This window comes from Bufo gargarizans, chromosome 4, assembly GCF_014858855.1.
Source record: "Bufo gargarizans isolate SCDJY-AF-19 chromosome 4, ASM1485885v1, whole genome shotgun sequence".
NCBI classification, from domain to species: Eukaryota; Metazoa; Chordata; class Amphibia; order Anura; family Bufonidae; genus Bufo; species Bufo gargarizans.
In genome coordinates, this window is record NC_058083.1 from 169,238,772 (window position 1) to 169,251,016 (window position 12,245).

The 12,245-nt window shown below is 45.1% G+C and overlaps 1 protein-coding gene across 2 annotated transcripts in view; it reads left to right on the plus strand.

Annotated features, from left to right (window-relative positions):
- The window catches only part of GNB4 (G protein subunit beta 4), a 117,225-nt gene that overhangs the window by 95,921 nt on the left and 9,059 nt on the right, over positions 1-12,245 (plus strand). For both annotated transcript variants that reach the window (XM_044292582.1, XM_044292581.1), the window contains exons 2-7: positions 5,231-5,339; positions 7,083-7,121; positions 7,212-7,318; positions 7,469-7,532; positions 8,565-8,727; positions 10,527-10,593. In XM_044292582.1, coding sequence (XP_044148517.1) covers positions 5,283-5,339; positions 7,083-7,121; positions 7,212-7,318; positions 7,469-7,532; positions 8,565-8,727; positions 10,527-10,593 — 497 coding nt within the window. In that variant the 5' untranslated portion in view covers positions 5,231-5,282. The remainder of the gene's footprint in view (positions 1-5,230; positions 5,340-7,082; positions 7,122-7,211; positions 7,319-7,468; positions 7,533-8,564; positions 8,728-10,526; positions 10,594-12,245) is intronic.

The window sequence follows — 12,245 nt, forward strand, 5'->3', positions numbered from 1 at the left end:
TAAACCTCTCTGTTTTGTAATTTTGTCGTTTTTCCCGATTAATCGATTAATCGTAGAAATTAATCGGCAACTAATCGATTATTCAAATAATCGTTAGCTGCAGCCCTACTATTATATACCTTCTGAGGCATCACTGAAATCTTGTGATCACATTATCTTCTATGCTACAGTCCCTTAAATTGTGATGCAACATTGCCTTTAGACTTTATGGTGTACAATAATGTGTGAGATTAGGCTACTTTCACATCTGCGTTTTCAATTCCGCTATTGAGATCAGTCATAGGATCTCAATAGAGGAAGAAAACGCTTCGGTTTTGTCCCCATTCATTTTGACGAAACGGAATGCACCAAAATGCATTCCTTTCCGTTTGGTTGCGCTCCCATCATGGACAGAATAACGCTACCAGCAGTGTTTTTCTGTCCGTGATGTGGTGCGGAGCAAGACGGATCCGTCCTGGCACACAATGTAAGTCAATGGGGACGGATCCGTTTTTACTGACACAATAGAAAACGGATCCGTCCTCTGACTTTCAATGGTGTTCAAGACGGATCCGTCTTGGCTATAGAAGACCTAATACAACCGGATCCGTTCATGACTGATGCATGCGATTTGTATTGTGGTAACGGAAGCGTTTTTGCAGATCCATGACGGATCCGCAAAAAACGCTAATGTGAAAGTAGCCTTACCTGAATGTTGTTCTGTTGGTACATTGGCTGATTCTACAAGTTAAATCTTAGATTTAGGGCTTATGCTCATGGTTGTATTATGGCTGTGCATTGTATGGGCCTCTCCTGTACCTCTGACCTCATACGGAGGCACCGGTAATTTTTTAGTCAGATTCTGTACAGATCCAGCATGGTATGCTCCATTGGTCTCCATTCCATATGGGTATAGTCTCCTTTGAATAACCCTCTAGTAACTTGACAAGTATTATCTATAACTGTGATGCATACAACAGTGTTTTCTCATGGTGCATTAGGCTCCATTCACACATCCGCAATTCCATTCCGCATTTTCCGGAACGGAATTGCGGACCTGCACTTCCAGGTCCGCAATTCCGAACCTAAAAAAAAATAGAACATGTCCTATTCTTGTCCACAATAGCGGACAAGAATAGGCATATTCTATTAGTGCTGGCAATGTGCGGTCCGCAAAATGCGGAACAAACATTGCCGCTGTCCGTGTTTTGCGGATCTGCAAAACACACACGGATGTGTGAATGGACCCTTACTAGGAGACTTCATAAAATTTGCTAGTTGTGTCTAAAAGTGGCCATGCACTTTGGGCCTCTATTCGTTTTGTGAATTTTTAATGGGGATAGGAGCATAAGCCACTGGCAGGCACCCCTAACAGTGGCTGTTCTCTTGTGGGAACAAAGAATTGGGCCTGTTCAAATCCAGTAGCCCAATCCTCCTTTTTGCCCACATTTGATGTTGGGGCCACCCACCTAACCTCCCAATACGTAGCTGGCCAGTCCTGCCAAAATTAGTGAGTTTGCTTGACTTGTGTCTAATGTAGACCTTACACCTTAATGTTGTAGGTCTATGAAAGTTCCTAGAAGAGGACATGTTGGGGGACCAGTCATACCACTCCATATCTAAAGTCTTCCGCCCCCTTTTCTTAGTTATATGAGCAGGTTTACCTGATTCCATTCAAACTTCTCGAGCTTTGGTTTAAAAATGCCCATTGCCCTGTCAGATCTGCTGGAAAATATACCAGTGCCATACCCACGAGAATGTAGAAATAATGTTCTGCCGACCCTTCTTTCTCCTGACGCATGGTGTGTGGCACTCCTCACAGCATCGACAGATTTGCAGAAATCAGTGCTTATGGCCATCTTTATAGACTATTTCCTGCCAATCTAACGCATTGCATTTAGGCAGATCTACTGTTCCAATGTGTTAGATGCAGAATTATTGTTTTAGCCGTTGTAGTCCATGTTGGGCTGGTTTCACATTGCCGGTACAGCCTTCCGCCAGGGTGTTCCGGCATAGAATGCAGAAAATTGGCTGGGCAAAAACCATTCCGCGCGGCGGCATTTGTCTGGCCAATTCTCGGCATGTTTTCCAGTCTGCCGAACCTCATTATAGTTAATGGAGCTGGATGGCATTCTGGCAATGCCAGCTCCAGTAGGCTGTTTCCGGCTGGAACAGCCTGCCGGATCGGTAAACTTAGTGTGAAACAAGCCTTGATAGAGCAGGGTAACTGGCTTCTTCCGTCCACAAGAACTGGATGTATGATAATGTAAGGCATGTAGCAAAAGTCTGACCACCACCCCACCCCCTCTACTGATCCAAAAATGGTGGCTCATCCTGCCATCATTTTTGTATCCAGGAGTATTGTGTATATTGACCTTAATTCAGGTTTTGATGCACTTTAGTGCTCAGCGCTGACTCTACTTCACTGTTCCACAGCCTTTTCCGCTGACAGCTGTAGTTGTCTTCTGGTTGGTTGGTACAGCTGTCACTGGGGGGGGGGGGGGGGGGGCTGTTGAACAGCTGAATGCAGACAGCACTTCACAGTGAAGCTTCGCCCTGGGCACTTGCAGGAGCAGAACGTGGCAGAATAAGGCGACATCCAAACGAGCGAGTTCAATGCAACAAACTCGCAGCATGTGTCGGTGTCCCCTTCTGATCTCCACTCCTATGACAGGATCGCACAGCATTATAATTATTTATAATGCTGTGTGACCCTGAGAGTCCAGGAATCTACTGAATTACACTGACATTGTTGTTAGAGAGGCTGTCAGAATGGGACCTTGTGCTGACACACGGCCCGAGTTTCTCGCATTGAACTTGCTCGTGTGTGTCTGGCCTAAAGGTTCATATTCACACTACTCCTGATATTAAAAGCTCCACCAAAGGTATGTTCTGCTCTCCCCGGACCCTACATAGTGCTGTTAACAATCTAGCATGGTTAAAACTGCTGAAAAGACTACCTTTAATCCTATCTGTGTATATGGCTCTACAGTCATGTAGACTGTCAGCATTGAGGAAAGTTGCCAGTCCCCACCTTGCCGTACTGTGCGGGTCTGGATTTCCAGTTGCCGTACTGTGCGGGTCTGGATTTCCAGTTGCCTATTCATTGTGCGGGTCTGGATTTCCAGTTGCCTATTCATTGTGCGGATTTCCACTCTTTGCAATACTTGGGGTGAAATCTGCAACAGATCCGCGTGTAACAAGGGGGCACTGCCTCCGGCTGAAGAAGAAAAAGTTCAGTCTCCAGAAGCGTCAAAGCTTCTTTACTGTGAGAACTGTGAATCTGTGGAATAGACTTCCTCAGGACGTGGTCACAGCAGGAACAGTGGGCAGTTTCAAAAAGGGTTTAGACAAATTCTTAAAAGTAAAACACATTAAAGCTTATGAAAATGTGTAGAAATCTGAGTCTCGCTTCCTTCTGGGATTCGCGTCCCCATCTATCCCTTGGTTGAACTTGATGGACGGCGGTTGTTCCCCAGCAGTTTCCTTGCCATGTGCACATTCCCTCCGGAAATATTTTGGATAAATGGGACTGGTTGGTTTCTGTATTCTCTGTGACTTGACTTTGGGTCATTGTGAACAGGCAAGAAGTGTTGGAGTGCCGGGTTTACCTTAGGGGGGGATAATTGGTCCTGTTCTCGTACGACTGTCAGACTGTTACTATGTGGAGCCTGTGGAAGCGCAGGGTAAAGCGGCGTTTACTTCCTTACCAGAGGTGTGGCAGACGGTTTCCTGTTTTTGTGCTAAATGTCTGATGGAGGCACCTCACACACTTCCAGAGCTGCACAAGGGGGAAGACAATAGCTCAGTGACCTCAGATCAAGGTTGCACCCAAGATCATTTCCTGTTTGCCTCCTGGTGGGGATAGCCTGAAGTGTACGCTAGATTTGTGATCCTGGCAAGTGTGTATATAGAAACCCGGCAGCAAGAACTGCCTGTCACATTGCGTTCATCACAGAGACGTGCCGAAACATGGAGCTGAGCATCACTTGTGACTTTCACATGCTGCACACTCTGTTATTCCATGTCCCTTTGACTGGTCGGTGAGGGTATCTATATATTATCTCGACAAGGCTACTTTCACACTAGCCTTTTTTGCGGATCCGTCTTGAACACCATTGGTCAATGGGAGACGGATCAATTTTCTATTGTGCCAGACTGTGTCAGGGACAACCTTTTGGCTCTGCTTCGTCAAGCGGACAACAAAACGCTGCAAGCAGGTGTTGCCTCCAGAGCGGAATGGTGACTGACCGGAGGCAAACTGATGCATTCTAAGCGGATCCTTTTCCATTCAGAATGCATTAGGCCAAAACGCCAGTGTGAAAGTAGCCTAAGGCTATGCTGTGCACTTTATCTTACAGAAACCCTGGTTTGTACAGTGGTAAGTCGTCATTTCGTCCTCCTGTGGTGGTCTTCTTGTGGAACCCATATAAACGAGAACATTTTAAAGGAGTTATTCGGGAATGATTTAAAATGGCGACCAGCAGCCTGTCCTAGAATGTGGCGGGGCTGGTTGCCTCCACTTGCAGAGCTGCTGGTGGAAGGGGGGGCTCTCACTAAACACTACCCTCTGGTGTTCCTGTCAGGCTGCTCAGTCATGATGGCATATTGTAGGCAGGGTCACATCATTACCATCTATTGTAGAGTGCTTAGTGAGGGATACCCTCTCAACCTGTTCTAGGACAGGTTGTTGGTGGCCATTTTAAATCCTCCCTGGAGAACCTCTTTAATTAATCCTGAACTCCTTCTGTGTATGTTGCGTGTTTGGTGGCAGCACTAAGGAAGCTATGTCCATCTGAGGCACCACTGGCAGGATACTTGGAGGTGACTGGTTTGAGGGGTTTTAAGACCCTCTGGACATTGTTTGGCACAGAGTGTACATGGCAGTCTGTTAGACATAAGGCAAATTTACATTGACAAAGTGGCATTGTGGGCTTCATAAGTAATTTTAGATGGGTTTCTCTATACCATATAATTGGTGGAATTCCTTCGAAAAGTTAATCTGCAGAATTACCCCGAATGTTGCAGAAAATAGGGCATTCGGCTGTGTGAATAGTTTAACTAAAAAGAAACAAAAATTAAAAAAGCACAACAGCATCCAGTGTATAAACTGAAACTATCCAGGTAGAAGTATTGCTAGATTGCATGTGATGATCTGGTGGGTTTATGGTGTGGGTGTTATTCCTATATGTGAAGTGAATGTTGTGTGACTAATTCACTTGATATTATCTGGTTTTTCTTCTCTTTCCAGATCTGTTCTTGCTGTTTGTGGCCTAGGTGTGTAATAGTTCCAGGCTTTCAAGATGAGTGAACTGGAACAGTTACGACAAGAAGCGGAGCAGCTGCGGAATCAGATCCGAGTAAGACCTTCTTTTCTCCCTGGGTTTCCTGGCCCAGGAACTTACAGAATACACTGGGCCCTTAAAGAGGGAAATCTGGTGAAATCTCGTGCCGTTCAGCATTTGGCGCAGGCGCGGTGAGGGAAAGACGCTCGCAGGCTGCTAGCTTCCTCGCCGCGCTTGCGGTGCGAGATTTCACCAGAGTACAGGGCTGGCAGACATATGCGAGCACTGCCTGGACCTGTCAATCAAGACTTGGAGGGAGGCGACAAAGGTGGGAGAACGGAGCCTCTAGGAGCAGGAACAACGCCTCCCCCTGCTCCTTGATCCTGTGGCTAGGAGAAACCTTAAACTAACTGCAATACACCTTTAAGCCAGTGTTGTAGAACTGCACCCTTCATTTTGTTTAGTTCTTTGCTGACGTTATCTGATTAGAGGGTGGTCAGAAAATGCACCACCACTTCCATCTGCCCCACCACTGCATCCATGATCTGACTGCCTTTACCACACCTGACTCCTGTAATCAGTCGTTGGCCTCAGCAGTAGTCAGGACAAGACCATCGAGGCCAGTGATTCATACTAGATCAGTGGCACTGGAGTGGGGTTGAATTAGTGAGTGCATATTCCTTTTGTTTTAACACCTTTCACCATTTTTTTTATTTTATTTTTTGTTTATAATTTGGGCAACCCCATTTAAAGGGGTATTCCGTTTAGGTGATACCCTATCCACAGGATAGAGGATAACTATTGGATTGTGGGAGTACTATTGCTGGGACCCCCCCAGTGATCATGAGAACGGAGACCCAGCACCCCTGAATGGAGTGGCAGGTAGGGCATGCGACCTTCTGCTCCATTCATCTCTATGGGAGTTCTGGAAGTGGCTGTGCTTGGCTGTCTCTAACTCCCGAGCATATGCTGAACCTGCTGCTCCTTTAATTTCGGGGGCTGTGGGGGGTATGGGGTTCTCTTTCTCATGATCGGTTAGAGAACCATTGGTAGGACCCCCACCAGTGTAATGGTTATCCCCGTCCTTTGTATAGGGGATAACTTTTAAACGACCTGAATACCCTTGTAAGCCTTTTATTAGGAAAGGCTATAAAAGTGGACGGGGGTTCCAGCCTCATTGTGCAAATATAAACCTGATCCTAAAGCAGTTTAACTACTGGCATTTTCTAATAATCTGCCAGGAAGTTACTGACACATTGACAAAATGCATTTGCGTGAACTGCAAGTTTTATATGCAGAATGTAGTATTGCATGTATACTAGAATTTGTCCAGTGAATCCTTTTGTTAGGTCAGAGTCCTTATTCTGGATGTGGGTCCCAGCCAACCGCGGTTTTGCTGACCTGTACTCACAGGGTCATAGGGTTCTATGATACTGTGAAGTTAGGCATACATGCCAGTGGGCAGACTAGGTATTGCATCCAGAATGCAGACTCTGGAATCCATGTGTGTGAATCCAGCCTTACACCGATGGCTTAGGTATGTCGTTCCTCAAGTTACAATATTGGTTCCCGGATGACCATTGTATGTTGAAACCATAGTACCTTGTGTCCCTAATTCTATGGGAAAACTGGTAATTGGTTCCAAAGCCCCCAAATATCATCCCAGAATAAGAAGAAAAATTAAGTTTTAAGAAAAATAAGCAGATAACCAAGACATATAAAGGAAGCCCTTAAAAGGGTTATACAATGCTATAAACTGCCTCCCTTCACAGGGAATTTCTGATACATTACAACTGATTTGTCCCTTCTTCCCCTTAGGATGCCCGGAAAGCATGCAGCGACACAACCCTTGTTCAGGTACTTGTTCTATGTGAACGTACTTTTCTGACAACTTCCTTCCACTGTTCCCTTGTAACTTTTTCTCTTTCAATTTTCCCGCCACCATAGATCACAACCAGTTTGGACTCCGTAGGCCGAATCCAAATGCGTACTCGACGCACATTGCGAGGTCACTTAGCTAAAATTTATGCCATGCACTGGGGTTCAGATTCAAGGTATGTGTGTTTTATATCACAGCTAGGTATAGTAAACTGCATCTACAAATCTCACCCGTGCCTCGGATGCCTTCCTCATGATTTTCCCATTAATGGGGATTGCCTTTGCTTTTACCATTTCTTACACTTGTCTTCCTTGTATTTCCCTAGGCTATTAGTGAGCGCATCTCAAGATGGGAAATTAATTATTTGGGACAGTTATACAACAAATAAGGTAAATGACTATTCGGTCTCCCATGTGCATGTACTGCTGTCTATTCCTGATCAAATTATGTTTTAAAGGGGTGGTCTCACCTTGACATGCCCTCTTCAGGATCGTTCTCGGATCCCTTCATATATCGGGTACATGGGTAATGTACAGTGGATGCACCTGTCTAGGGGGCAGACCCACAGCTTCCATGTTAGAGGTTGTCTATGATGTGACCACCCCTATACATTCTCACTCCTGAAGACAAATGCTTTTCTGTCATTTCAGCGGTTTAGTAAAAGTTTGGATTATTTTAGGGTTTGACCAGTTGAGCATGGTGACGTGCCTGGTCCCTCTTTTAGAAGCCACAGCATGCACACGGCCGTTGTTTTGGTCCGCATCCGAGCCGCAGTTTTGGCGTCTCGGATGCAGACCCATTCACTTCAATGGGTCCACAAAAATGCGGGCAGCACTCTGTGTGCTGTCCGTTCCGTGGCCCCGCAAAAAAATAATATATATAACCTGTCCTATTCTTGTCCGTGCTTTGCGGACAAGAATAGGCAGTTATGTTAAGGGCTGTCCGTGCCGCAGACCGCAAAACGCACAACGGTTGTGTGCATGTAGCCTTACTAAAAGTCCATTAGAGTAAATACAGGAAACTTGGCTCCTCTCAGCCTGTCTGTATTCTACAAACTGAAATCGACACCTGGTCATTGATGGCATACATTTCAGATTGCCAGATTTACACCAATAAGAAATCTGTGGCACCGAAGAGTCCACTAACACTTCTGCTAGGCCCTACCCACTTGATTGAAAGTTGGAAATTTTAGTTCAAAATTGGCATGCACCAAATTTTTTGACTTTGTTGCCAGTGGATTTGTTTGCATATGTCAAATTTTTACCAGTGTATCTCATGACCGTAAAGAAGAATGTGAACAGAGCCTCCTATGATTGTTTTGCATGTCTTGATGCTTGGTCGCGGCTCATTTGATCTGATGATGAAGAATAATTCCGGACCAGGCTTTGTTATATGGTAACTGTGCTGCCCTCTCCTTTTAGATGCACGCCATTCCTCTGCGGTCCTCCTGGGTGATGACTTGTGCTTATGCGCCATCTGGAAACTATGTAGCTTGTGGAGGATTAGATAATATCTGCTCCATTTATAACCTGAAAACCAGAGAAGGAAACGTGCGAGTGAGTAGAGAGCTCCCAGGACACACAGGTAAGAACCATGACAAAACACGTGCATCCTCGTCCATCTCCAGCTGGAACTCATGGTGCTGGTGTGTGGAATCGGGGATTACCCCAGATGATGAGCTGAAGGTTGTCTCGAGATTATTTGTTATGTCACAGCATAACTGTAGAAGCCTAGCCTTAGCTTTTTGGACAGGTTTGTAGGAACAGTAACCCTTCACCTAGGGTCCTTCATATGTCTGGCAAGCCAATCATCTTTGTTTTTTCTTTATTTTATATAATAAAAGGGGTTGTCTGGTTTCAAGAGGAAACGGGACAACTCAGGTGGTTGAGCTGTAATAAGGACTAGATTATTTACCAGAGATCCCACGTTGCTGCTCAGGTTCTCCCAGCAGGGCTCTTTTATTTCTGGCTGCAGCGGTGACAATCAAAAAAGGGAGGTTTTTATTCTGTTTGCCGGTTTCTTGGCACACAGCATTCTGGGTACACATAACTATACTTGATGATTTATATGAAGGACACGCTTGTTTATATTCCCCTTATTATGCCACCAATTTATTTATTTTTCCGAATTGGTTATGTTAACTACGATTACTGACTGTGCATATCTGAGTTCCCAAGACTCCTCTCATATTGCCGGGTTCTGCCGTTTTTGTGGTTGCAGTCGGTGTCTTTTGTGGACTTTCTGTTTGAGTTCCCCAGATTAAAGAAACAGTGGGGCACCTGCAGGGGTGGTGTAAATTTTAAGCCTTACCTGTTGAACTGCCTGCCACATCAGCCCTGCAACCCTGTAAGGGAGGACCAGAATGGCAGAGTTGATGTCACAGCAATTAATGTGACCACAGCAGCCAATCAGTGGCCTCAAAGATGCTGTTGAAGGGATTGTGCCACTAAAGGCATCTGATTGGTGGGGGTTAGACCACTTGGACCTCCAGCAGTCACAAGAACTGAGATCCTGTTCCCTTAAATAAATGGAGCTGCAGGTTGAGCATGTACACTTCCCCTGCATTCACTCCTTATGGGCTTGTCAGAAATGGCAGAGCTGTGTACTCTGGCAATCCCATAGAGAATGAATGCAGCTGGACCTGCTCCCAGCGGTCAGATCTTTAACAGTCAGATGCTTATTCACCCATCCTATGGACAGGGGCTAAGTTAATATCGGCACAACCCCTTTAAGGCCAGTGATTGGTTTGCTGCAGCCAATCTCAGACCAGCACGTGTGTACGGGCCTGCTAACCTCTGGAGAACTTGCACTTGGGTCTTGCTTTTAGAGCGATTGCTGCAGATCCATCAGTAGTAGGAATGACTTCATCACAAGCATTAGTCATCAGTTTAAACTGTAAGACCTAATTTGGCTGCTCCTATCCTCCGCTGTCAGCGGCAGCACACAATGTGCTGTTCACGGCGGTCTGTATTCTGTCTGCAGTGCTGCATACATAAACTGTCATAAAGCAAGGCCTTCTGTTTATTGGATCCTTCAGTCTGATAGTAGAGGAGTATGGGGAAGTAGTACATAAAGTGCTTCCCCTATTCTCCCTGTGTAAGAGCACTGTAAACAGTTCGCCTTTAGCAGCCAGTTCTGGTGTTTCAATGTAAAATACACTTTACTCGTTAGTTCAAAAGGCAGTAGGATGGATAGAGTACATGCAAGCCTATTTAATGCAAAACCCATATGTGTTTGGCTTTGATATTGGTGCAACATTTGTAGGTGGTTTCTGGGACGTAGTTATGGCGGGTTCTTTTTATTTTTTTCGGAGAGTTAACTCCTTGGAGTGAGTGTTACTGTTGTACCCGTCACTTACAGAAGTTTTCTTTCTGCACTTTCAGGATACCTCTCATGTTGCCGCTTCCTAGATGACAACCAGATCGTCACAAGCTCTGGAGATACAACTTGGTAAATACTGCAGGAAAAAAAAAAACTAAAACACTTTTCTTTGTGTCCATTGCTTTTTGAGCATCTGTCAGCAGATGAAACTGGCTTGTATGCCTTCAGGTGCCAAGCGCCCATGTAACGGGGCAGCCAGCTTCATAGGTACAAATGTGCCGACAGATGCCCTTTAAACTGTGCGGGAGCGGGGAGCTTGTGGGTGACACTGGGCTCGCCATAGAGGAGGCAGTGTCTGCAGTGCATGTCGGGGAGCTGTATTCCACCTGTGACTAGTGCAAATACGTCTGCCCCAGCCAGTTGCAGGATGAATCGGCAGCAATAATAGTAATAATAATAATCTATAATATAAAATGACCCAAATGCCTTGTCTGACCTTCTTTTTTATGGGGGGAGCACAATGTATGATAAAGTAAAAAATGTAATGTAATACACTGCTGAAGGTGATCGCACTGTGAATTACCATGAAGGAAATTCTAGGACAAGTGTGCCCCATGATGCATGACCAGAGCAGAATATTATTACCTCAGAGCGGGAGTGCAAACCTTTTCTAGGCCAAGCGCCTTAAGGAAGGAACATTTTTGGCCCATCTATACCCCAGTCAGCCAAAAAGCAATATTGGTTTGTCCTCTGACCAGCTCTTTATGCCAGCAGAACGTTGCCCCATCTAAAGAGAGGATCATTCATGTGGCTGCTTGTTTGGGCATTTATCAGCCCGCATGAAGGTCCTTATACAAGCGCCGATTATTGATAATTAGTTCTCATTGCCTATGTAAAAGATTCTTATAGATTTAAAGGGAATGTGTCATCAGAAAATAACCAATTGTTTAAATCATGTTTTTACATTAAACATATGTTTAAAGAACTTTTTTTTTGTTAATGTCAATATCTGTATTTAAAGGGAACCTGTGACCAGGATTTTGTGTATAGAGCTGAGGACATGGGTTGCTAGATGGCCGCTAGCACATCCGCAATACCCAGTCCCCATAGCTCTGTGTGCTTTTATTGTGTAAAAAAATAATTATTTGATACATATGCAAATTAACCTGAGATGTGTCCTGTACGTGAGAGGAGTCAGGGGCAGGACTCATCTCAGGTTAATTTGCATATGTATCAAATCGCTTTGTTTTTTTTTACACAATAAAAGCACACAGAGCTATGGGGACTGGGTATTGCGGATGTGCTAGCGGCCATCTAGAAACCCATGTCCTCAGCTCTATACACAAAATCCCGGTGACAGGTTCCCTTTTAAACAAGCCACTAAGACTAATGGGCACCACTTCTTGGTCATACAGATCATTTTACTGCAGTCATCTCCTTATCATTACAGGCAGAATTAGAATGGCAGGTATCACCCCTGTATAGATAACACAGGATCCCCCATTCACAATAGGTGATTGTTAGAACATATCTATTCTTTCCTGACCTCGGCACAGGTCACACAGCATGACTAGATATAGATAAGCAGGTAACTGCAGTAAACTGATCTGTACAGACCTAGAAGTGGCGCCTATTATTAGGCTAAGGCTACTTTCACATTGGAGTTTTGGCTTTCCATTTGTGAGATCCGTTCAGGGCTCTCACAAGCGGCCAAAACATCAGCTTTGCCCTAATGCATTCTGAATGGAAAAGGATCCGCTCAGAATGCCTCAGTTTTCCTC